Below are 24,628 nucleotides of genomic sequence, written 5' to 3' on the forward strand. Positions count from 1 at the left end.
GGATGGTGTCATTGTCCAGATGGAGGGAGGATGGGATCCCAAGTCAGAGTTCACAAGGAGCTTAGGACGAGAGTCGGGTCAATGTCAGCCTGGGTTTGGGTCAAGGGCAGTGTTGGTGGTCTAGCTCAAATTAGAGACAAGTTAAGGATCATGATCAGGACCAAGATAGAGGTTGAGATGAGATTTAAGGTCACATTTCAAATCAAAATTAGGATGACAGTGAAAACCTAGGTCAGTCTGAGATTAGGATGAGGGTCAGGGTCAAGGTCAAAAACAGGTTAAGTTGGAGACTCTCAGAGTAGGGGTTCAACCAGGGCTGGGCTAAGGGTCACCAGGATCAGGATCCACAGCGAGGAGAGCCAGGGCCAGGCAGAGGTCCTGGCTGGACAGGCCATGTGTGCACCTCGTACTCCTGCTTGAAGCCATAGCCCTCCGCCGTCTTCATCTGGTTGATATGCTGCAGAAGGTCAGCCACACGCACCGCAGGGTGCAGCTGCCCCGTGTGGTACGGGGAGCCCTTCCGGCCACATGGGCGCCTTGGTGAGCCCCCCAGGAGGCTGCTGGCCTCAGTGACCCCACTGCTGCGCTGGTCTCCTGCAGTCAGAGAAAGGAGAAGGGCTTCTGATGCCCACTTGCCCCAGCCTGGAAGTCCCAGACGGCCTGGGTGGGGGCAGGGAGCACAGCCAATGTAGAGGGTGGCTGATCAGTTCCTGGAGCCAAGCAGCCTAGTTAAGCCCACCCTGGGGGACCCCAGGGGATCTCCTTCTCTTCTGTATCTCATTTTAGCAGATCAGATCCAAAGACCCCTAGGAGCCCTTGAGGCCTGGCCACCCTGTGATTCCATGACATCCTCACTCCACCAAGTAAGGCTCCACCAAGTGCCCTGCAGGGGCAGTGCTAGCAGAGCTCCCCCCCACAACACTCTCAACAGCCCCTCTTTCTCCTCCCTTTTCCAGGGAACAATCTGGAACATTGGCAACTCCCAGCAATTACCCCCTTTCAAAGACAAGCCAATTAAAATTAGCCGCCGCAGGCCCCTCCACAGACAAGCACAGGCACCTGAACAGCAGAATTTCTCCTGCACCAGCGTTTCTGTTGTTAGTCTGTGCAGGGGCCCAGCCCAGGTGGCCAGGCAGAGAGCTTTGCAGTGCCCCCTGCACCCCAGGCCCCGACCAATCCACCCCCTCCAAGGTTCTTTGGCTCACCATCCCCACGGACATCCCACACTGGTTCTAGAAATCAGGCCTGAAGTTGAGAAAGTGGCCTCTGTCCCTCCCACTCATTTCCCTCATGTACTCTGTGAGGCCGCAGGGGCTGACTCAAGGTGGCCCTCCGGTTTCTCAAAGCCATTCTCTGGTAGGTCTAAGTTGGCAGGGGTCATGGTGGACTCCAGGGAGGCCCAGGTACCTGCCCCTCCCTTCCTCTGCCTTCCTTCCCTACTCTTTATGCCTGGTTACCTCATATTCATTCTTCCAGTTTCAGCCAAAATGATTCCCCTTTGGGGCAGTGGGGGGCTTCCCCAGTGCCCAGTCTGTAATTCTACTCAGTGCCTAATTGGAATGGTGAACATGGGACCCCTGAGGTAGACCCCCTTAATGAGCTCAACTTCAAACCCCAGCCAAATCAGGAAGATTGGCCCTTCTGCTTGGGTCCCACTTCTGGTTTGAAAATGGCCTCCAGTCAAGGCCATGGCAGTACTCATTTGTCTCTCCTCTCAGGAGTCACAGTTCTGAGCTGCCTCAGAACTGGATTTCTGGTTGCATATAGCTGGGGGCGGGGCGGGGAGACCAGCTCAAATACCAGTTATAGCATCGTGTCCAGATGCCCCACACTCTTAAGGGAAACTGAGGTACAAAGAGAAGAGACTGGCCTCACGTCAGAATGTGTTCCAGAAAAGACTAGACAGCAAGATGATTACGAAGACAAGGAAGAGAGCAAGAGGGGTTGTGTGTTTTAAAAGGAGTCTGTGAAAGTTGCATAAACAAAAATAAACAGGTTTCTTCCCTATAAGACCTCTTGAGGCTTCCAACTGTTTGGTGCATCTTACATCTCCAAGAAGTGACAATCACAAACATCTCTCACCACGAAGAGCTCTCTTTTTGTTTATTTCCTGAAACATCCTCAAGGGAACACAATATAATGGAGAAAGTGAGAGAAGGCTCCGGAGAGACAGATCTCAGTTAAATGCCAGCTCTGCATGTGGCCTTGGGAGCATAACTTACTCTCCTACACTTCCATTTTCACATATCAAATGAAGATAAAACCCACTACTACCCAATATGTGATGTAAATGTTAAATAAGATAATTCATGAAAGGCACCCAGTCCCAGGCCTGGCACACAGTGAACTTGTGCACATGGCAGCAGATGACATTGTTAGTCATTTCTAAGGACAGGAGGAAGTCCCTGGGTTCAGGGCAGCTGGCTGACTAGAGTCTTGGTCCTTCTCCAACATGAGCTCTTGGTCCAGGACCTGGGCATCAGCCTAAAATGTCATCTCTAAGGAGCATCCATGACAAACACATAAGTGCAAAGATTTCAGGATTTCTGCTGGCTTGAGAACTCAAGGAATTGAGGAGACAGAGGAGTCCTGGCACTCATTGTGGACCTGAGCTGGCAGCTCTAGAAAGTTCTCCAGGTGGAGAAAGAGCAAAAGGAGGGTTGCATGGAGTCAAGCAGTTCCAGAGATCCTGAAGGGCTGGCATTCCCACAGGCAGGCATATAATCAGCTCGAAATAGTGGAAGATCAGCAAAAGCCCCCACCTGGTAGAGATCCTGATAGGAAGCCATAGCCAAATCCAGGCAGCTTACAGCTGAGCCCAAGAACATAGGATGTTCTGTAAGTGACACCACTGGTAAAGGATGGAATCACCATACACCAATGTTCCCAAAAGGATCCTCCATCTCCTGGGCCCAGAAGAGATAGCTCCCTAACCAGCCACCAGCATAGGCATATATTCATATTCCCTCTCTCTCTCTCTCTCTCTCTCTCAGCTTTTTGGCTACCATGATGTGAAATGCTTTCTCCTCCACACCCTCCCCAACCATGATGGACAAAAACTTTTGGAACTGTGAACTAAAACAAACCCTTCCTTCCTTAAGTTGTTTTCTTAAGTATTTTGTCACAGCAAGAAAAAGCCTGACTAACACAACATGGTTTTCTCTTCTAAATTACAAAAATCTGGCTTCTACTATTTGGAAAAGAAAAAGAAGGAAGAGGAGGCTGAACCAGGGGTAGAGAGGAAAGGAGGAGAGGGACAGTACTGAGACTGAGTCCAGTCCCCTAGACACTCGCATTCCCCAGCCATCACCCTTTGACCTAGTCTCTGCATCTTCCCCTTAGTGTCTGCCCCATCGTCAATCAACCCCTACCAGAACTCCTGACAGTACCAAGTGTCCCCCCATTCACATGATGGTGACTTGACTCCCCTGAGTCACCTTGACTCCTAGTCAATGAACTCCCTGGGGCAGAGGAATTCGTGATTCTTGCCTCTGTTCCGCCATGGCACCCAGCAGCATGCCCTCCCCCACCCCACCCCCACACACACCACCAAACCCTCTCCTGGGGGTTCAGCCCAGCAGGACCTGTGCCTGGCCTCCTCCCATGCCCACCTCCCTGCTTTTGCACACACTGTTCCTCTTCCTTTTCAAATCCTACCCATTCCCCAAGGCCCAGCACAACACAGGAGAAACAAGAGTTTGCAATTCAGAAAGTCTCCCATTTAAATCCTGGCTCTGACATTTTCTGGCTGTTTGATTTGAGCATGTGACTTCCCCTCTCTTGGCCCGTTTCCTCCTCTGTAAGAAGGATTGATAATGGCTACCAAGCAGGGCAAAATGGTGCAAAATTTAATGAGATTACAAAGACAGCATGCTTAATAAGGACAAGTCAATGAATTTGAAACCTTAAATGAAATAGAGAAATTCCCTTAACAAAAAACATACCAAATCTGACTTTAAAGAAATAGAAAACCTAAACAGTCATTTATTCCTTTAAATAAGTTAAACTAGAAGTCTGAAATCTTTCCATAAAGAAAGCAACACAAAGACTGCTTTATAGGTGAATTCCAACAAATTTTCAAGGAGTAATTATTCTAATCTTCCATGATAATGGAAAAAGAAAGAGTTCCCAGTACATTTTTTGGCGGGGAGGGCCACTGGAGTTTGAACTCAGGGTTTCACATTTGCTAGGCATGCACTCTACCACTTGAGTCACTCTGCCAGCCCAATTTTGTATTGGTATTTTGAGATAGGGACTAGAGAACTATTTGACCAGGCTGACTTTGAACTGAGATCCTCCTGCTCTCTGTCTCCTGAGTAGCTAGGATTACAGGTGTGAGCCACCTGCACCTGCAACTCCAGCACATTTTAAAAGATGAATAGAATCTTGACACCAGAACCCAAGACAGAGAAAGTACAAAATAGGAAAACTACAGGCCATGCCCACCCAGGAAGTCAACTTTAAAATCTAGACCAGTAACTATACAATCTAACAATACATAGAAAAAAAAAAATCAAGGCTAAAATGAATTCACCAGAGGAATTTAAGATAATTTTAACATCAGAAAATCTGAAAATGTCACTTACTTTATTAACAAGTGAAAAGAAAACATATGACCATCACAGTAAGTGCAATAAAAAGCTTTTGATAAGTTTAACGCCCATGTAAAGGAAAACCTCTTAGCAAACCAAAAAATGAGGGGAATGTTGTAACCTGATAAAACATTTCTACCAAAAACCCACAGCAATCTTCATTCTCAGTGTTTAAATGTTAAAAGCATTCCTTTTAAAGTCCAGAAAACAAGTCAAAGAATCCTGATATAGCTCCTTCTACAATACTGTAGTCAGTGCTGTTAGGAAATGATGGAAAGACGCTCTGGCCATGATAGTTTTTGCCTATAATTTCAGTTATGCGGGAATCAGAGCTAGGAGCATCCAAGGCTGGCCCTGGGCAAAAACACCACACCCTTTCCAAAATATAACTAAAGTAAAAAGGATTTGGGGTGCAACTGAAGTGGTATGAGGCTTTAGGAGGCTGAGATCAGGAGGACTGCAGTTCAAGCCAGCCCAGACAAATAGTTCTAGAGACCCCCATCTCCAAAATAACCAGAGCAAAATGGATTGGAGGTGTGGCTCAAGCAGGAGAGCACCTGCTTTGCAAGTGTGAAATGCTGAGTTCAAACCCCAGTCCCACAAAAAAAAAAAAGAAGAAGTGGCATTAGGCCGTAAGTTCGAACAGTACAGACAAAAGTAAATAAATAAATAAGAGCAACATACATACAAAAATCAATGGCATTTTTCTATATCAGAAACACAATATTTGAGGTATGTCATTTGCAATAGAAGTCAAAAACAGGGCATCTGTGGCTGGGGTGTAGCCCAGTGTTAGAGAATATGCCAGGCCTCGGGTCCGATCTCAGCACCAAGAAATAAGTAAGTAAACAAAAGACCTGAGGGTAAAACTAACAAAAGATGTACAAGAGCTAATGGGAAAAATGACTGGAAGACATGACCCAAATAAATGAGGCAAGGCATACAATGTTCACGGATGGAAAGACAGTTTTATAAGATGTCAGTTCTCCCCAGGTTGATCTCTAGATTCAAAACAAATCCATCCATTGAGGTTTTTCAAGCAACTTGAAAAGATGGCTCTAAAACTTCTCAGAGGATGAGGACTCAAGTGTTAAAGCATCTACCTAGCAAGCATGAAGTCCTGAGTTCAAACTCCAATTCTGCCAAAAAAAAGTGAAGATCAAAACTGTAGGTTAATGTTTCAGATATGGAAACCTGGACAGCTATGATAACTAGGTTGTGTAGCTTGGGCAGAGGAGTCACCAAAACAGACAGAAGAAAGAGAATAAAGAGCCAGACCCCAATCCACACATCCGGGAAAATGATGCCTTTGATGAGGGTGGCGCTATAGGAAAGTCTAAGCTATAAGAAATGATGCTGAGACAGCTGACTATCCCTGTGGAAAAAGAAAATCCTCCCAGTCCCTCGCACAAAAATCATTTCCAGATGAATAAAGATCTAAATGTGAAATGCAAAATACTGAAAAGTTTAAGGAAAAAAACTACTTTATGGCCTTGGGTAGCGAAGAAATTCTTTAAGAAAACACAAGTAGAAATCACAAAGGGAAAGACTGATGAATTTGACTACATTAAAATAAAAGCTTTCTGTTCATCCAAAGACACCATAAATAACCCAAAAAGCTGCACAACAAATTTAGGGAAGATATTTGCAATTCATATGTGACAAATGATTATTATCCTAAATATATAAAGAACTCCTAAAAACCACTAAGACAGCAACAAAATACCCTATAGAAAATTAGGTGAAAGACATGAACAGGCATTTCACGGAAGAAGGGACCTGAATGGCCAATAATGACTTGAAAGTATGTTCAACCTCATTAGTAATCAGAGAAATGCAAATTAAGACTATAGAGAAGTGCCATGTTATACACACTCATTTGGCAAAGGGAAGATGGCTGGCAACTTTGGATCCTGATGTAGTTTAACAGAAAGTCTCGCGCGTTGCGGCTGGGAATGAAAGCAGGCAAAGCCACTTAAGAAAACAGCTTAGCACCATCTCACTAAGTTGAACAAGTGCATACTCTATAATCTAACAACTCTACTTCTAGAACCCCCTATGCAGGGGCATCCAAGGAGTCAGATGAGGATGCTCACAGCAGCCTCATTTGTGGTAACAAGAAAACTAGAAGTCAATCAAATGGTCATGGGTGGCAAAATATAAACAACTAAGTTGTTGTACAGTCATACAATGGAAAACTATACAGCAAAGAAAAATTAATGAACTATAGCAAAACATCCACAGGGACAAGGGTTAGACACGTGGTTTAAAGAGTATGGCTTTGTTTTCATAAAGCCTGAAAATGAGTAAACTGTACAGTGTATTCTTTGGGCATCTATGCATTCTTGGTAACACTGCACCCAAACAAATGCAAATTTCAGGGGACTATTTGTGCCTGAGAGGGAGATAGGGGTGTAGGTGTGGAGGATGAGCACGCCGCTGATGGTCTAGCTCACCGGGAGGTTCACTGGTGTTTGTTGTACTATTAGGAGTGTTTGTCACACTTCTACGACTTTCTGACTTTGATAGCATTTCATATAGTCTTTTGTACAAATCAACACTACATAGAATAAAAAGATGCAGAATGAAGCACTCCCAGTGTGTAACAACTGACTCACTCCACTCTAGGGATGCAGACAGTGCTATGTGACTTACCCATTATCCCATTTAGGCTTACGTCAGCCCTGACGGGAACTTTGTTAACCAGCAGAGATGATTGTTACCCCCCATTTTATACATGAGGAAACAGACATCCAAAGATGTTAAGCAACTTGCCCCAGGTTACACAGCTAAGAAGGGGATCTGAGAGGCCAGGTGAATCCAGGCCGGTTCCTCTCAGCCACTGCATCTCCGCTTTACACCCAGCAAGCACTCTATAAATGATGAGCTGCTCTGATCCTTGGATTCCACAGCAGCACCTGCTCCTGTGTGACAACTGTCACTGGATCTTGAGGTACTGTGATGCTGGCTGAGTTCCTCACAGTTCCCCCAGCCACACCGCATACACACCCAGTGTCTTTCCCAGATTCCCTGGTCAGTGCCGGTATGCAGCAGGCTCACAATAGATGCTTTGCTGGGTGTTTCAGAACTCAGCTGTGGGTGGGCTCAGGTGGGGAGCCCAGAGTGGGAAGGTGGCACTCACCCCTGGGGCTATAGCCTGGGGTGTCCATGAAGGACAGGCCCAGCCGCTCGTCCTCCTGCAGGGTGCTCTGGTCCGTGAAGCTGCGGTCAACGGCACTCATCATGTGGGTCTTCTCTTGGCGGTAGTTGACGGTGGCCTTGGTCATGTTCACTGGCTTCCTGCAGAGGAGGAGATGGGTGACAATGGCCCTGTGCAGGGCTGGATGGTCCCAAGGTGGGAGCCTTAGCCCAGGAGCTGGCAGGCGTCCCAGAGCATCTCTGGAGGGAGACGGACTCAGCCTCCACTCTCAGCTCACAGCCCCAGACAGCAGCTGCCACCACCCCACGTGGCTGCAGTAGCAGTCCTAGGCTGGGACCTTGTTCCTAATCCCTACTGGCCCCAAGGTCTCTGGAAATTGGGATAAAGTCCACTTTGGGCCACCAACCCCAAATCAGGAAGAAGGTTGCCCCCATTCAGCCCCAGTTTGCGGTCCCTACAAAGCCCTGTCCTGGGGGCTCCCTTAGTCCTGTAGCCATGGACTCAGCCTCTCATGGGCTATGGGGCTCCCAGGTAAGCTTGGGCTTCTCTGGACACAGCAAGTTCCAGCCTGGGCTCTTTGTACCCCCAGGACCCCAGACTGGCAGAGACCCACATGGGGTCCTTACCCCCACAGCCCACAGTCCATCTGCTGAGCGCCACAGAGGAGGAAGTGAGTGTAGCCCTCCTTTGTGGCTTCATGGGTGGGGACAGCAGCTGTGACTCTCCAGGAAGCCAGAGGAGGTGGGAGGGAAGAACAGGGAGAGAGGCAGGGCACCCAGCTCCATGATGGAGTGTGTAGGAAAGCAGCACAGAAATGACTCGGAACCCCTATCCGTGAGCACAGCCTGAGGGACCCAGCCATAAGGAAGGCTGGAAAGGAGAGAGCTGCTCACAGGCTCTGCCCTACACCAGGCAGGATGTGGGGTAGACCTGAGAAAGGACTTGCAGGTCATGAGAGCTCAGGACACTGACCATCCACAGAGACCAGGACTTCCAGGCAGGCAGACTGCAGTCTACCTGCCCTGCACTCAGGAGCTGCCTGGGCAGTGACAAATGGGCACCAGGCTCTGGGCACCACCCCTCCCTATGGCCCCACTTGGAGTCAAAGACCCCTCTGGAGACAATGAGACGAAGTCTCTGTGGCTGGACCTTGATCACTTTGGGGGAGAAAGAGAACTAGAAGAACACAGAGGAGGAAAAGGAGAAGGAGGAGGAGGAAGAGAGAGAAAAAGAGAGAGAGAGAATAGTAGGGAGGAAAGGTCAGGTCAGACATAAACAAAGCATAAGAAGATGAACAGAGGGCCAGGCCAGGGCCAGGCTGGCTGAACTACGGAGCCCAAGGTAACCCACCAATGAGTGGATACTGGCCTAGAAGGCAGTCTCCAGTACTGTACCACAGGGCTCTCTCTCTGTTCCAAGCCCAGGGCTCTCAGCCCAACTGGAGAAGAACTACAAAAACAAACCACCAGATTCAGAGGATAGAATGCTCAGGAGGGCCACCTCACCTCTGCTGGCCTCCAGCTAACTCAGCATGGGATTAGGCAAATGGGATTTAAAAGAGACATACTCAATAGCTCTGTCTTTAGGTCCAACAATGACCTGCACAAGCCAGACATAGTGATACATCCCTATAATCCCAGCTACTCAGGAATCAGAGGCAGGAGGATCACAAGTTGAAGGCCAGCCTGGGCAAAGTTAAGGACACCCTATCTCAAAAACAAAATACATAACAAAAGGGCTGAGGGTGTAACCCAAATGGTATAGCACTTGCCTGGCATGCTCGAAGCCCTGGGTTTAATCTTGAATACAATTATAAAAAACATTTTTTTTAAAAGATCTACACTGGTCCCAGGGAGGGAAAGCAACCTCATCAGTGACTCCCATGACAGTCAAGCTGGAGGCTCAGCGTGAGGGTGGACGCCTAGGTGCTGGAAGCTGATGGTGGAGACAGCCGTGTGAGCAGCGGGTCTGGGAGGAGTAGGCCCATGTGTGAGAGCCCACTTCAAAGTGGAGAGGACAACCAGCCCGGGGAGTTGACGTGACCTGTCCCAGTGAAGCAGCAAGGCAAGTGACTGACCACAAAACCAGCACTTGAGACGAGGGCTCAAGGAGAAAGCTACTGAGGGAGACAGAACAGAGAAGAGATGCCCAGAGGCAGAGGTGACCACAGAGAGGGGCTGACACAGAGCCAGGCCAGGTGTGACCCAGGCCAAGCTAGACAGGGCAGGTTGGAGGCCTGGCCCTGGAGGGCCTCAGCCAGGCAAGCTACTCACGGGTAGTAGGAGTAGGCGTAGCGGTCCCTCCTGGCAGCATGCAAAGAGAACAGAGGGCTGCATGGGGGCCTCCAGCAGGCCTGGGCTGAGGGTGATCCCAGCCAGCAGGGAGCCCAGCACTTCCCATGCTTGGGAGGGGACTGGATTAGTCAAAGGGACTTCCTCATCTCACAGGGTTGGTTGGGCTCACATATGGGATCAGGACTAGAAGCTCTTCCAGAACCTTCCTCAAGCCCACTGGAGCAAAGGGCCCAGGGGATCCACATCTGTCACATCACACATATATGCACATGGAGAGCGAAGTAACATGTATGTACACTCACACATAAACAGATTCACCCACGTGCACACTCATAGAAATACATGCTGGCACACACATGTGCACATACTGAAACACTCCAACACAGAGACTACACACACACACACACACACACACACACACACACACACACACACACACACACACACACACACAACAAACTGAAAGGTGCCTTCACTTGCCCGGGGCTGCCCTGTAGCTGCAAACCGCCCCCTCACTCCCAGGCCCCAATCCCCTGAGCCAACCCTTTGTGTACACCTAGGCCTAGGAAGGAGAGTGGCTGGGGACAGGGAGGGGCAGAGCACAGAGGATCTAACAGGATGTCCCAGCAAACCTAGGGCCTGCCCTTACCCCTTAATGCCCTTTATTGTGGGGTTCACTTTGGAGACAGCTGTCCCAGTACAGGGCACCTGAGGCACAGCTTGGGCCCAAAGCCCTACATTGGGCTGGGGATATAGCTCAGTGGTAGAGCACTTGCCTAGCCTGTACAAAGCCTAGGGTTCAATCCCCAGTACCACAAATTTTAAAAAGCCCCACATAACTGCAGCATATTCTCGGCAAGAAGCCAGAGCAAAGCTGATTCCCATTTCACAGATGGGAACACTAAGTCACATAGCATCATGGCAGAGTCAGAACAGGCCCCAGGCCTCAGGATACCTGGCTTAGGACCCTGTCCTTAGAACTCCTCTGTGCTCCCTCTTGAGGCCCCATCTGGGGTGGGGTAACTGACCTCCTACTTGCTCAATTACATTTGCACCCCAAGCTGATCTGAACACCTTGTCCCTTCCAGAGTTTCTCTATTCCACAAAACCCCACAATGCAAATGGGGAGCCCTGAGGAGCTCAGTGGCCCCTGCAGGCCAGGACAGGATCAGGGGCACAGTAAAGTGCTAGAGGGAACTGAGCAGATTTTAGAGTAAATAGAGAGGAGCATGGCAGGAGAAGGGGTTAACTAGAGACTTCTGGGGTGGCCTGGATGGGTGGTTGAGGGGAGCAACTGCATGATGAGGGTCTCCTAGTGACACCCTCACAGCATCTCTGACCCAGCCTCTCCTGGTAAGATGCTCTCTTTGTGGAGTGTGGGGGTGATGCCCCCAATCTTCTCTCCCTGAGGGGAGATTTATGGGCCTCAAATACTCCTAATACCCACATTTACAGCCTCTTCCACCCACCACCCCACTTAGGGTCCCCTCCTGGTAGGAAGACACATATAGATCTTGCCACTTGAGGGGCACCTACAATGAGGCCTTCCATGTTCATAGTCAGACCTGAATTTAAGCCAAACCCTACCATGGAGCCGAGTGATGGGGGCAGCTTGCTTTAATTATGGTTTCTTCTTGGTAAAAAGGGAGTCAGACCTGCTTCATTTGTTGGAACCCAAGAAAGAAAGATTATTTGTTGGCTCCTGAGTGCCAGAACCGTGTCTGGCACACAGTGACTCTCAGTAACTTACAGACTAATGGCTGGCATACATTGGGCTACTAGCACACAGTAATTACTCATTAAGTGACAATTTAAAATACTATTTCACGAGGCTGCACAGGGAATTGGGAAAAGAAAACTGAGAGCCTGAGGCCCTGGAGAGGCCACCACCACCCCATCATCTCCCTTTTCCCCCCCCACCCCATCCCCTGCCACATAGCTTACCCCAGAGTCTCCTGCTGGTGTCTGGCCTCAGGCAAGGTGGCCCTAGCCAGCTCCCCATCATTTCCCTGGATCCTGCTTGTCTGCCCTTGGCAGCCCAGAGATCCAGCACCGACTCACTCATGTGTGCCCAGCCTGCAGCAGCACGGGCACAGCGCCAGAGCCCAGGTAGGGAAGAACAAGGCTGGCTCTGCCTTGGGCAGGTCTGTGGCTCCCTAGGGCTTAGCATCCCTATGCCTCAGTTAAAGTGCTGGGGCTACAGTGTCCTAGGTGCCTGGTAGGAAATGAGGTACTTGTGGGGTAGCAGGCAGAGGGGTCTCAGGAGCCTCTGCCTTGCTTCCAACTCTGCTCCATGCACCAGACACTGCCCCATCCTACCCCACCCCCTGGGGAGGTTTGGGGGATTTTTTTTTCTGGGTTTGTTTTTGGATGTTTTGTTTTTGTTTTTGTTTTTGGTGTTTTGAAAACAGGTTCTGTTGCTTTAAAGAGTCAAAAGCACTAGACTAGATGCCCTTAAACTACCCAGCAGCTCTCCCATTCCAGGGTGCTAAGCCTCTACAATTCTAAATTCTGAGATTCCTAGAAGTTCTACACCTCTAAGTTCTACGTTCTGGGTTCTAAGATGTGCTGGGGTTTGATGGTGGTTGTAATCAGAAGGACACATGAGGGGTCCAGGGCAAGCTGAGAACAAGGGAGGAAGGGGTCCTTGGTTTGAAGGGGAATGAGTAACACTGCTCTGAACAGGGTCCACCACACAGTCACATGGTCAGTGCCGATTGGGTGAGGACTCAAAGTCAGGTCACCTCCATGCCTTCCTACTGAGACAGCCCCTGCAGGCATAGGAGGGAAGTACGCACTTCCAGTACAACTCCTTGGTATCAGGCAGAGTGCGCTATTGTGGGTAGTGGCACCTGGCACCAGCCAGACCTGCATTCCAGCCATGCCGATCCACAGCATTTCCATTTGTTGAATCTCTGGCTTCCCACTGCCCAGCTGGAGTCCATCCACAAGCCTGATGCCCAGGCTAGCAGCCCTCTACACACCCACCAGGTGGTTGAACAACCAATCCTCGGCCATGGCTCCTCTGTGCCCAAGGCTTTTGAGGGGCAGGAGTCACTGATGGCCAAGATAGTGGCCTCACTCACCCCTTGCGGATGATGACAATGACAGCCCCCAGAAGGAGGATGAGGACGGCAAGGCCCCCTGCACAGATGCCCAGGATGAGCCCCATCTCCTCTGATCTCTGGGACACCTCCAGGGGCCGCTTGCTCTCCTTGCAGGCAGCTGGGGAGAGCAACATAGGACAGGGTCAGAGGGGAAACAGGAACCATGCAACCCTGCCTGCAGGAATCTAAGCCCCAAGGAGCACTATACAAAGGCCCAACCCAGCCTCCCAGCACCAGCACCATCCTGCCCTTTAATCAGATCTGTCTCCTCCCTGTCATGCTTCCTATATTCCCAGCAATTTCCACCTAGCCTGCTCCCTGGTCAGGATCCTCCCTGCCTCTCCACTGTCTCTGATGCCCCAACTTTCAGTAGGTGGGGTACAGAGCACACCTGCAACTCCCAGATATAACCTCTTGCCCTTCCCTGATGGTGGGGGGTGGGTGTAAGTATGTACCTAGGGCGTGGATAGGGCATCACAGGACATAACCAAGCATTCCGTGACTAAGAGGGACAATCCCTACACCGTGCTGCCCCGCCTGCCTCTCCCATCACAGAAAAAGGGACAGATACAGAACCCAGAACCAGTGCCCAGTAAACACCACCCTTAAGGTCCAAGCACAATGGCTCCCCCTCCACAGGCCTGTCCTTCCGCAACCATGAGAGGGATGAAGGAGGGCCCTGCTTGCTGTCCAGGCTGGGAGGAGGCCTTGAGGTGGGGCACAAGGGAGCTAAGAAGGAAAGCCTTTCCTGACCTGAACCTGCTACCTGGTCTCCTACGCTCCCACTGCCCTGGATCCTCAGGATCTACCTCTCCAGAGCTGTGCAGGTGAGAAACCAGTCAGCCAAGGACTGAAGGAACCCAGCATACTCACCTTTCCTGGCGATTCGGATGCAATTCAGCCGGGTTTCCTGGAAGCACAAAGAGGAGTCTTAGAGACACTGAGGACAGGAACCTCCCCAGGACAGTAAGCTCAATCAGGATTTCTTGGGCCTGGCCAGGGCTTTATCTGGTGCAAACTCCAAGATACTCCACCTGATGGGACAGCTAGGGGCTGGGGGCAAGAGGGAGGGGATTGCAAATAGGGCAGTGTCTTAAGAAAAAGAGCTGAGGTCAGAAATAGGATGCCAGGAGGGGTGGGGCAGGGCTTCAGAAGTGAGGGTCAGGCCTAGGCTTAGAGGTCTGGTGAAAAAGAAGAGGCCAAGGAAGGAGCAATCCCAAGAGGGAGGAGCCTGGAGAATTGGGCAAGGCCTGAGGATGAGGCAAGGCCTGGAGAATTGGGCAAGGCCTGAGGATGAGGCAAGGCCTAGAACTCGATGTGAAAGCCGGACAGTGAGATGGGCTCCTTGAGAAGAGATGCCTGAGGTGCAAGGCAGGGTCTCTGGCAAGGCAAGGACGAGGCTGGGCCCTGGACAGAAAGAATTGTGATGTGAGGAAGAAAATTCAGAAAGGGAGGTGGTGCTATGTGGGAAGAACCTTGGGACCTGGAGCATGGGGCTCAAGAGAAGAAGGGGGGTCTATGGGAAGACAGGGCCTGGGTCTCAGGCCTCTGTGATGGGCTGCTCCCCAGACTGCCATCCACCACCCCAACCTCCCTCACCATGATCCAGCTGGCCCCTCACCCCTTTCAGGTGGCTTGCTGCCTGGAAGTAGATGAGGTAGGCCTTCCTGGGCTCAAGCGGTGGGTTCCAGAAGCCGCGATAGGTCTGGTTGTCACCCACAGTAAAGGGCATGGCCTCGGGCAGACTGCTGGCTGCCAGTTCAGCCCCAAAGTAGTACACCAGGCCACGAGCCAGCGCTGCCTCGAAGGTCAGAGGCACTGGGAAGCAGTCCTGGCCACCTGGCTCCCGCCTCAGTCGCCGCGGCCGCTCCTCCTCCACAATCACCTGGTATACGCTGGGAGGGGACAACACAAATGACCACAGCAGGCCAGAGGACCCAGAGAGCCATCTGGTGGCTAAGGGCATAGGCTTTAGGGTCAGGCCCACCTGTAGACTATCTTAACTCTGCCTCTCTTTAGCTGGGCAAGTCATTTAACCTCCCTGGGCCTCAGTCTCCTCCTCTGTAAAATGGGAGTGATCCAGGATATAGATACAAAAAACAGACATATGTGTTCAGGTATTATTCCTGTCCCTAACCAAGGCTTAGGGAATCATGGCGCTGCACACAGAACCAAGCCCTAAAGCCCACCCTGCCTTCTCAATGAGTCCTCCTGTGTCTGACATAGGACCTAGGATACCAAAGCTCCCTTCTGCGCCCTGGTAAATTATAAAAATGATCAGACCAGACTCATTTACTTGTTCAGAAAGCATTTACTAGCCCAGACCAGGGCCCTATGAAGACACAGGAGTAATCAGGGCCTCCTGGAACTGACCTCTAGTGAAAGAGATGTCGCTAAGCAGACAAGGTCACACCTGAGGCTACATCTCTAGTGCCTCTCTACGCTGAAGCAGCCTCTCATCTGTAAATCCAAGCCCATTGTCCCAGGTTCTACCCACCAGCTCTGACATGTCCCTGCTCTTGACAGCTGCAGTTCTGTTTGTTTTGCCACTTTACTGACTGGGCTTTGCTGTGAGCTCCTCCAAATCTGCTGTGGAGCAAAGCCGAAAGTAAATATGCGAACACTGACACATTTCAGTATTTCCTGTGACAGCGCCAGCATGTCTCTGAATGTGACATCCTCTGCACTGGGGACCAGGGAGGTCTTTTCTCTTCCCAGCTGCTTCCATCTTCCAATTTGTGGGGAAGCCAACCACATAAGGCTCATTTCCACATTTCTACCCCATTGTAAACATCAGCCCAGGTCCCAATCTGCCTCCATTTCCCCAGCCTGGGATCAAGCGTCTCCCTGCGAAGTCCCCCAGGAGTGACGATAAGTAAACTTAGCTGTGAGTCTGAATGATTCCCATTGTGAAATAAGGAAACAGAGGCTCAGGGAGGTGAGGGTCACACAGTCATCCTGCCTCACCCCTCCCACCATGTCCCACCTTCCTGCCCCAACCCAGCCTTGACATCATCATCCTGAGGGACCCTGGCCAGTCCAGCTCACAAGGTCTGCCAAGAAGACAAGGAAAAGAGAAGCGTTCTCAAGACCTCCCTGATTCAGCCACACCAGGGCCCCGAAACAAAAAGCAAAACATCCCAGAGATGCCCTGGCTTTCTCTTGGATGTCCCCTGATGGTCTGGGGAAGACCCAGGAGGTGAGGAGGAGAGGATGAAGGAGGAGGCAAAGAACTGCCTAGGGCACCTGGGCATTCTTGTGGGATCGACTGGGACACTCATGCCCCCCACTGAAGGCTGTCACCCACTCCCTGTGCATGCACCATTGCCGAGGGAAGAGAGACCCAAGGAACAGGGTAACTCTGTGACTACCAGAAAAAGAAGTCCAGAAAAGGGACCATATTTACAGACAGACCTGTGGTCCAACCCTATGGCTTACTGGACATGTGGCCTAGAGAGCAAGTTCTTGGGCTTTCTGTGCCAGTGTCCTGATATGCACAGGGAGGGCACAATATGCCCTGTACTGGACTCTGTGAGGATAAAGTGACTTCATGAACACAAAGTCCTAGCATGGTGCCTGGCCTGGCCACAGTGAGTGTGTGCACACACTAGTATGAACACCCTTGTGCTCTCACAGGTACTCACCTATCTCCCTCATACATACCACTTACACACACTCACACTGCACACCACATATCACTCTCACACCACATCTATAACACAAAGACACACACACACACAGCAGAGGCAGCTGCCATGGAAAAGGGAAGAAAAACCACTCAAGGAGACAGCTCTATCTGGCCAGCTGCTCTACCTTCTAGAAAACCCATCTCTGTGTCTCCAGGAACACACCTAGAAGACAGAAGGCCCCAGGGTTTCACTTCTCCAAAGTGTCTGAAGGAAGCCCCCACAAAGAGACCTGAACAGTTCCCTCTCCAGGCTGGACACTGTTCAGGGAACCCATGGCAGTCACTAGCAGAGACCCATGGCCCTCAGAGGAATGAATATAGGCTTCCCACCTTCCCAGGATCACAGAATGTCCTCCTCCACTCTGAACCTGAGTGGGAGACAGGGCAACAAGGGTGCTGGCCTGGGTGGGGCACCAGGTCAGAGGAGAAGGCTCTTCCCTGCAGCCCTGGCCTCCCGCCTCTCCACACAGGCCTTCCCACCTGACGGGCGCACCACGGCCCTGTGCCGGCCTCAGCAGCACGGTGATGGTGTTCTCAGACTCTCCCAGGGGAGACGGCATGTCGGCATAATCAAAGCTTGGAGCTGGAGAAGGGGACAGAGACACAGCATGGAGCCCGGCCACCAGATAGGAAAAGCCAGGTCTCCAGCCCCCTTGGCCAACATCCTCAAATCTCCTCCTCTGAAGTCTTAGTCTCCTCTTTCTCTCTGACCCAAGCTTCCCTGGCCCCTGACCTTGGGCACTGACCTCTGACCTCAACCCTCTGATTCCACCAACCAGTCTCCTGATTCCTATGAGTTCTCCTCCCTGAGCCCTGATGTCAACCCCTAAATGGCACCTTTGTCTCAGCAGGGGTCCTCTGTAAGCACCCTCAGAATGCCCTCCCCCCCACCCCGCAGGGCTCCCAGAACCCTGGGATTCTGGGGCCACTGCAAAGAGGCCAGACTGGGCAGGCTCACCTGAGATGTTGGTGGTGATCTCAGTGAGGGCTGCCTGGCCAAAACCCTTGGCTGTGCGAGCCCGCACAGAGAATAGGTAGGTGGTACCGGGGTGCAGGTTGGAGAAGACATGGTAGGTCTCATTGCGGAGCTTGGAGATAGTGCGTCGTGGGCCAGGCACGTTCACTGCCGGGTCTGACGACTCGATGCTCTGATAGCTGATCTGGGGGCAGGATGGGCAGAAAGGAGGCATGAGGATAGGCATCACTGATCCAGCATCCTCCCACCCACCAGGGAGCTAGGGATGTGATGGGCAGATGGGAAAGGCCCAGCAGGACTGTGGGTTCCCCTGAATCCAGGTTTCTGGGCACCTTTACCTCTTCCTCCTGCCCCCAGACCCTGCTGTAGTTGAAGAAACCATCATGGCCACTCTGTCTTCCCTTGGGGCGTCCCTCTCTACACTGTCACAGCAGAGGAACAGAGAGCCATCCTCCCACTGGGGTCCCCTTTCACCTCATACTGAGTGATGAGGCCGTTGGGTTCCTGGGGCTCCTCCCATTTGAGGAAGATCATGTCCTCCAGTGGAGTGAAGGTCAGTGACTCAGCTGCAATCCCACCAGGCACTGTGAGGGCAAGGGGCAGAGGCTGAGGAAAGAAGCCTTTGACTCCAAATACCAGGGTTCACATCCCAGCCTTGCATTTCCTAGCTGGTTTACAACTTCTCTGAGCCTCAGTTTCCTCATCTATGAAATGGGGACTAAACAACATGGTGTACATAAAGCCTTAAAATGCCCATTGGCAATTCATATGGTCAGCTTGCTCCTGAGTCCTCCAAAGGGGCAGCTGGCATCTTCACTGTGCTGCAGGTTGCATTCAGCCAAGGTTCTGGAAAGTTGGAAGGCTCCAATTTGGCTCTGGTTAGTAATTTTCAGAAAATACAGATATTTGCCAGAGAAATGAGAAACTATTACATTAGGGTGTTGGGAGCATGGGTAGCAAAGTTCTCTTGTCTAAAAATGTCTAATTACATAAACAATGTACAAAATCTAAGTGATCATAAAAAAAAATTAATGGCACCTACAACTGCATCATCCAAACATAAAATTTTAGCATAAACACGTTCAGGTATGGCTCAGTTTGGTTTTAATGTTTAGTCTTAACAGCAGACACAAGGATTTCACCTAGGAAGAAAAGTCTCTGACTGGGAAAACACTTTCATACAACATTGTGGGAAGCTGAAGTCCTCAGGAGGGGACAAGTCAATGACAGTCAACAGTCAGTGAAAGCTAGGCAGCTTTGTGTTAAAATAGGCACTTTGCAAGGCCACTATCCACCCATCAAAATGGTAAAAAGAAAAGGACAATTCTGAGTGTCGGTGGAGACACAGAGCAGCCAAAAGTTTCACACTCTGCTAGTAGAGTGTAAACTGGTACAAGCATTGACCCAGGGAAAACTGTCTGGCCATACCTACTATAGATGAACATATAGCCTATAACCTAGCTATTCTACTCCTATACACAAACCCATCGAAATCTGTATATCTACCCAAAAAAAATCCACAAGGGTTTTACTTACAGCATTATTCAAAATAGCCCCAAATTGGAAACAACCCAAATGCCAGATGACAGTGTGTGGCATATTCATTCCCATAATGAACTCCACAGCGATGAGAATGAATTCGCTAGACTGCACACACAATGTGCAATGTGGCTGAGTCTCCCAAGCAGAAAGCTGAGAGAAAGAAGGGAGCATAAGAAGAATACTCGCTGTATGGTTCTATTCATATAACATCATATAAGCAAAAAATAATCTATGGTGTTACAGGTCAGGATAAGTCACCCTTGGGAAGTGGTGGTCTGGAGGGAACACTAGGGGTACTGGTATGTTAGTCCAAGTTTAGGTTTCCCAAAGTATCCAACCTATGAGAACTCACCTGAGTTGACCACTTAAGATAAGTACACTTCCTATAAGAATTACACTTATAGGCAGGGCCAGGTGTGGTAGCTCACATCTGTAATCCCAGCTACTAGAAAAGCAGAGATTAGAGGGCTCCAGGTTCAAGTCAAACCCAGGCAAAAAGTTAGCAAAACCCTATCTCAACCAATAAGCTGGGTGTGGTGGCATGAGTCTGTCATCCCAGCCACTGGGGAGACATAGGTAGGAGGATCAAGGTACAAAGCTGGGTCTTGGGCAAAAATGAGAGACCTTATTAGAAAAATAATTAAAACAGGGCTGGTCGAGTGGCTCAAGTGATAGAACACCTGCCTAGTCCTAAGTTCAAATCCCAGTACAGCCCAAAACAAAAAATTATACTAAGTGAAAAGTAAAAAAAATATTAAATAATAAGCAATTGTTGGAGGCAGGGGAAGGGAGGAAAAAAAAAAAAGACAAGACCAAGTCAGCCAGGGTGGAGTGAGGCAGTCATAAACAACATAACAGGAGTGGGAGGGGGTGCAGAAGTCAACTTGAGATTGCGTGTGATGCTTCAGGGCAATGCCATCTGTCCTCGCTCTCCTGCAGCAAGTCGTGAGCACAACGCATGCTCACTACTGTGGGTGACTGAGGCTTTATGGAAACCAAGGAAAGTCGCTGAAATCTGTGCCTGGACCAGTGCTGTGCAGAAAGCCAGAAAAACGAGCAACCAAGGGCTGAGGGGTTCCTTGGGGAGGCTGTGGACCTGTGTGGCACTGGAGCACAGTTGTTCAGAGAGACAGCATTGGGGGTGGACGTGTGGCTCAGTGGTAGTGTTGGCTTAGCGTGAACAAGGCCCTGGTTCAGCACCAACACAAAAACAAAAACAGAATGACAACTCTGAAGCCAGATCACCAGGTTGGACACCCAGCTCTGCTAACTATCACTTAGCTATGTAAGGTCATCTATAAGATGGGAATCGATCAGCCTCTGACCACACAGGGCTGCTGAGGGGGTTCTGTGACTAAGGTGTGGAGCACGTTCAAACAGAAGAAGACATGTAGTGATTGCTTGGTAAATTCTAGCCTGACGTATACGGAATGCTGCACCCAGCGATGACAGCATCCAAGTCCTTTCAAAGTTGCTCATATTTAAACACATGCTGGGCCACAAAACAAGGGGCAACTGTCACAAGACTAAGTTTAGAGTAGTGCTCTGACCACGGAGGGCTAAGCTAGAAATCAGTAATAAAAAGACAATGAGAAGTCCTGATTGCTTAGGAGCCAAGTAAAGTAATTCTAAATAGCTATTGACTTAAGAAATTGTAACAGGAATTAGGAAAATTTTTAACTGAATGATAATGAAGACAGGACATATCAAAACTTATGGGGTCTGGGGACATAGCTCAGTGGCTGAATGCCTGCATATCATGCACAAGGCCCTGGGTTCAATTCCCAACACTAAACAACTAGAAAAATTTATGGGATGCAGTTAAAGAAGGGTTGAAAGGGAAACTTACAGCTTTAAGTGAATATATTAGAAATGAAGCAGGCATGGTGGCTCATGCTTGTAATCTCAGCAGAGATTAATCTAAACTGAGGCCACAGGATGGAAGTTTAAGGAAAGCTGGGCTACACAGTGAGATTCTATCTCAAAAAAAAAAAAAGAAGGAAGAAAGGGAGGGAGGGAGCAAGGAAAGAAAGTCTCCAAATTAATGACCTAAGAAACACTCATCTCAAAAAGCTAAAAGAATAGCAAAACAAATCCAAAGAAAGTATTAAAAAAAGGAAATTAGGAATAGACACAGAATCTAAGCCAGAATGTGGTTCTATGGGAAAAAAATAATAAAATTTATATACCTCTAGCAGGAGTAAAAGAGAAAAAATACAAACTATAAATATCAGGAATGAAAAAAGGCTATCATTATATACAGTCTACTGATATTAAATAAATATGAGCATTACTGTAAACAACCTTATGTCAAAACATTCGACAACTTATGTTGTCAACTTTTTAGACACAAAACACAATGCACCAAAATTGACCCAAGAATATAAAATCTGAGTATTCCAATGTCTATTCTATAAATGAAAACAGTTATTAAAACCCTTGCTATAAAGAAAACTCCAGACTCAAGTAGCTTCACTGCTGAGTTCTTCTAAACACGGACAGAAGGTCCCTTGATCCCAAAGTCCTGCAGGGCATAAACACAGCTCTTGCTGCTCTGTTACACAGTTGATTTAATCCTAAACAGGATTAGTCCCTGGTGGGTATGTGGAGCCCTCAGGCCCCGGGAATCCATGGGGCTGGCACTCTTACCATCCTCATCCGTCTGGAAGGTGACCTCCTTGCCCTCCTTGTGGCCCTCCGGGTTGGTGAGGATGAGGCGCACGTGGACATGCCGGTAAGGCAGCAGGTTCCTGATGGTGTAGCGGCTGGCACCCCGCTCCATCTTCACACACTCCCGGATGGTCTGGTTGTGGCTGCTGCCCAGGGAGTAGTGATAGCAGAGGGACACAGTGTAGGTGTGGCAGCGCGTCACGTTGTAACCCAAAGGTTCCCACTGCAGCGTCAGCTGGCGAGCCTGGATCTCAGCGAAAGCCAGGCCTTTGGGGGCCCTCATGGGCTCTGGGGACCCCAGGAAGCAGAGAGAATGGGAAGAGAGGAAGAGGGACAGGGAGAGAGAGCATCAGCCAGCTGCCAGAAACCATCCCTCTCTGCGGTACAACCCCCAGAACTGATCGGTGTGAATCCTAGCTCTGCCAATCCACAGCTGGCAACCACTACACGAGTTACTTCATTTCTCCGAGCCTTAGTTTCCTCAACTGCAAAATGGGAATATAACAGCCCTACTTCATATCATTGTGACATTTAAGGTGATACATGCAAAGCATATATGACAATGGCTAATGCACAATAAGCCCTCAAAAAAGTAGCTATTGCCAGACATGGTGGTACATGCCTGTAACCCCAGTACTGGGGAAGCTGAGGCAGGAGATCTCCAATGCACAATCCCCCTGCCTCAGCCCACCTCACTCGCCCCAATACTGAGATTATAGGTGTGTGCCACCATGCCCAGCTAAATTCTTTTTTTAAAAAGCACAGTTTATCTCCTAATTCAAAATCATCCTGCATTACATCAGGACAGTCAAATCAACCTGTTGCTTTATTTTTCTTAACTTATTAACTCTAATAATTAACTTATTAACTCCAAACTAATGAAACAACTTATAGTAATACATATGATACAATAACATATAGAAACCAGGATAATGGTGGGGGATGAGAGCCAAATAGTTAAATACAAAGAATGACTGGAAAACAGAAACAGAAATGCGTGCCTTTACGTCCCAGCTAGGTGTCTAAAGATAAGGTTCATATTCAGTAGAGAGTTTCCTGACTTCCAAACCAAAAAGGGAAACAGAGCTGGTAATAGGACGACGCTAACACCAGCTAAGAAATGAGGAGGGGAGGCTGGGTGTGTCAAGCAGTTTTCTAGAGGCCTTAAAATGCTTCATCTCATTTAACCTGTACTGTAATCCTCTAACAGAGGTCCTCTTAGTAGCCCCATCTGTCATACAGAGGTGAGAACAGAAGAACAGAGACTAAGTCACTTGCCCATGGTCACACAGACAACAAGTGTTGACACTGAGGTCCAAGCCTGAACAGACTGGCTTTGGAACCCTCACTCTTACCAAATTCTTCCTCCCTGTGAGGAACTCGCTGCTTAAAAAAGTTCCGTGTTCATGCCCAGGAGAGAGACAGCTACTCAACAGGTGGGAGAGGTGCTTGTGCCACAGTCTCTTGACTTCAGAGGCCTGACAGTTATTTTATAAATAGAGAAACCACGACTTTCAAGTGAGGCCCAGAGGAGCCTGGGGCTCAGCCGCCAGCCCCGTGTCTGCATGACTAGAGTATGATCCTAAGCAAACCTCCAGACCTCGATCTCCAAATCTGAAAAATGAAAGAGGAAGCCACACCTGCTTCTTATGACCCCTCCTCTCTTGCACCCTGATTCTGTGACACAGAAGTCCTTCGAGTGCCTGTAAAGTGGCCTCAGTTAGGAATCCCAGGATCCCTTCCAGAACAGCTGAGAAAGAAGATTGAGCACAACCTGGGATCGTTTTGCATCACTAATTTGTTCAGAAGGCCCCTGATGAAGAAGATACAGAGTTCAAATCCCAGTGCTACCAAAAAAAAATATTTAAAAAGCTGGGTGCCAGTGGCTCACGCCGGTAATACTAGCTACTAAGAAGGCAGTGATCAGGAGGATCATGGTTCAAAGCTACCCCAGGCAGACAGTTGTCAAGATCCTATCTAAAAAAAAAAAAAAAAAAAAAAAAAATCACAGAAAATCACTGGTGCAGTGGCACAAGTGGTAGAGTGCCTGCTTAGCAAGCACAAAGCCCTAAGTTCAAATCCCAGTATCACCAAAATAAATAAATAAAGATACTAAGGGAAATAGCAGCTTGGGCTGCTCCTTACTCAGGGGCATTTGGTGACAGTGGTAGATGTCACACACCATAGAGTTTCTGTTCCCACCCAGCCTTCCCTCTCCCCTGGGTCCCAGGCAAGTGGCCTGTATTCAGGCCACATATGGGCCCATCCAAAAGGGATTTCAGCACCTTCTAGGAAAAAGGCCTACCTCTGGACTGTCTCCCTTCTCCCCAAAAGCAAGATCTACCCATGTCTTGTCACACAGGGACATTAAAGGGCCAGCTTCCACTGTTCTCTGCAAAGTGAGGGCTGCCCACAGGAGGCCACCTGCCATACTTAGGTTTTCTCTCCCAGTCCTGGTCCAGAGAGTTCTTAGTTTTTATTTTTATGTAGTATTTTTGTTTTGGTGGGGGTGGGGTGTGTTTTACTTTGTTTTGGTGGTATTGGGGTTTGAACTCAGGGCCTCACAGTTGCCAGGCAGACACTATCACTTGAGCCATGC

General features: G+C 49.4%; 1 protein-coding gene across 9 annotated transcripts in view; it reads right to left on the bottom strand.

The window, feature by feature from the left end:
- Ptpru (protein tyrosine phosphatase receptor type U) overlaps positions 1–24,628 on the bottom strand; it is a 117,555-nt gene that overhangs the window by 20,871 nt on the left and 72,056 nt on the right. For 6 of the 9 annotated variants that reach the window (XM_074080760.1, XM_074080759.1, XM_074080755.1 and 3 more), the window contains exons 8-17: positions 22,009–22,317; positions 18,292–18,401; positions 17,800–18,001; positions 17,322–17,424; positions 14,775–15,048; positions 14,027–14,063; positions 13,133–13,271; positions 10,026–10,055; positions 7,735–7,892; positions 404–594 (exon numbers count right to left, since the gene is read on the bottom strand). In XM_074080760.1, the coding sequence (XP_073936861.1) occupies positions 404–594; positions 7,735–7,892; positions 10,026–10,055; positions 13,133–13,271; positions 14,027–14,063; positions 14,775–15,048; positions 17,322–17,424; positions 17,800–18,001; positions 18,292–18,401; positions 22,009–22,317 (1,553 nt within the window). The remainder of the gene's footprint in view (positions 1–403; positions 595–7,734; positions 7,893–10,025; positions 10,056–13,132; positions 13,272–14,026; positions 14,064–14,774; positions 15,049–17,321; positions 17,425–17,799; positions 18,002–18,291; positions 18,402–22,008; positions 22,318–24,628) is intronic. The other 3 variants (XM_074080756.1, XM_074080758.1, XM_020158491.2) reach the window with 1 other exon arrangement.

The sequence above is a fragment of the Castor canadensis genome, chromosome 7, assembly GCF_047511655.1.
Source record: "Castor canadensis chromosome 7, mCasCan1.hap1v2, whole genome shotgun sequence".
Taxonomy (NCBI): Eukaryota; Metazoa; Chordata; class Mammalia; order Rodentia; family Castoridae; genus Castor; species Castor canadensis.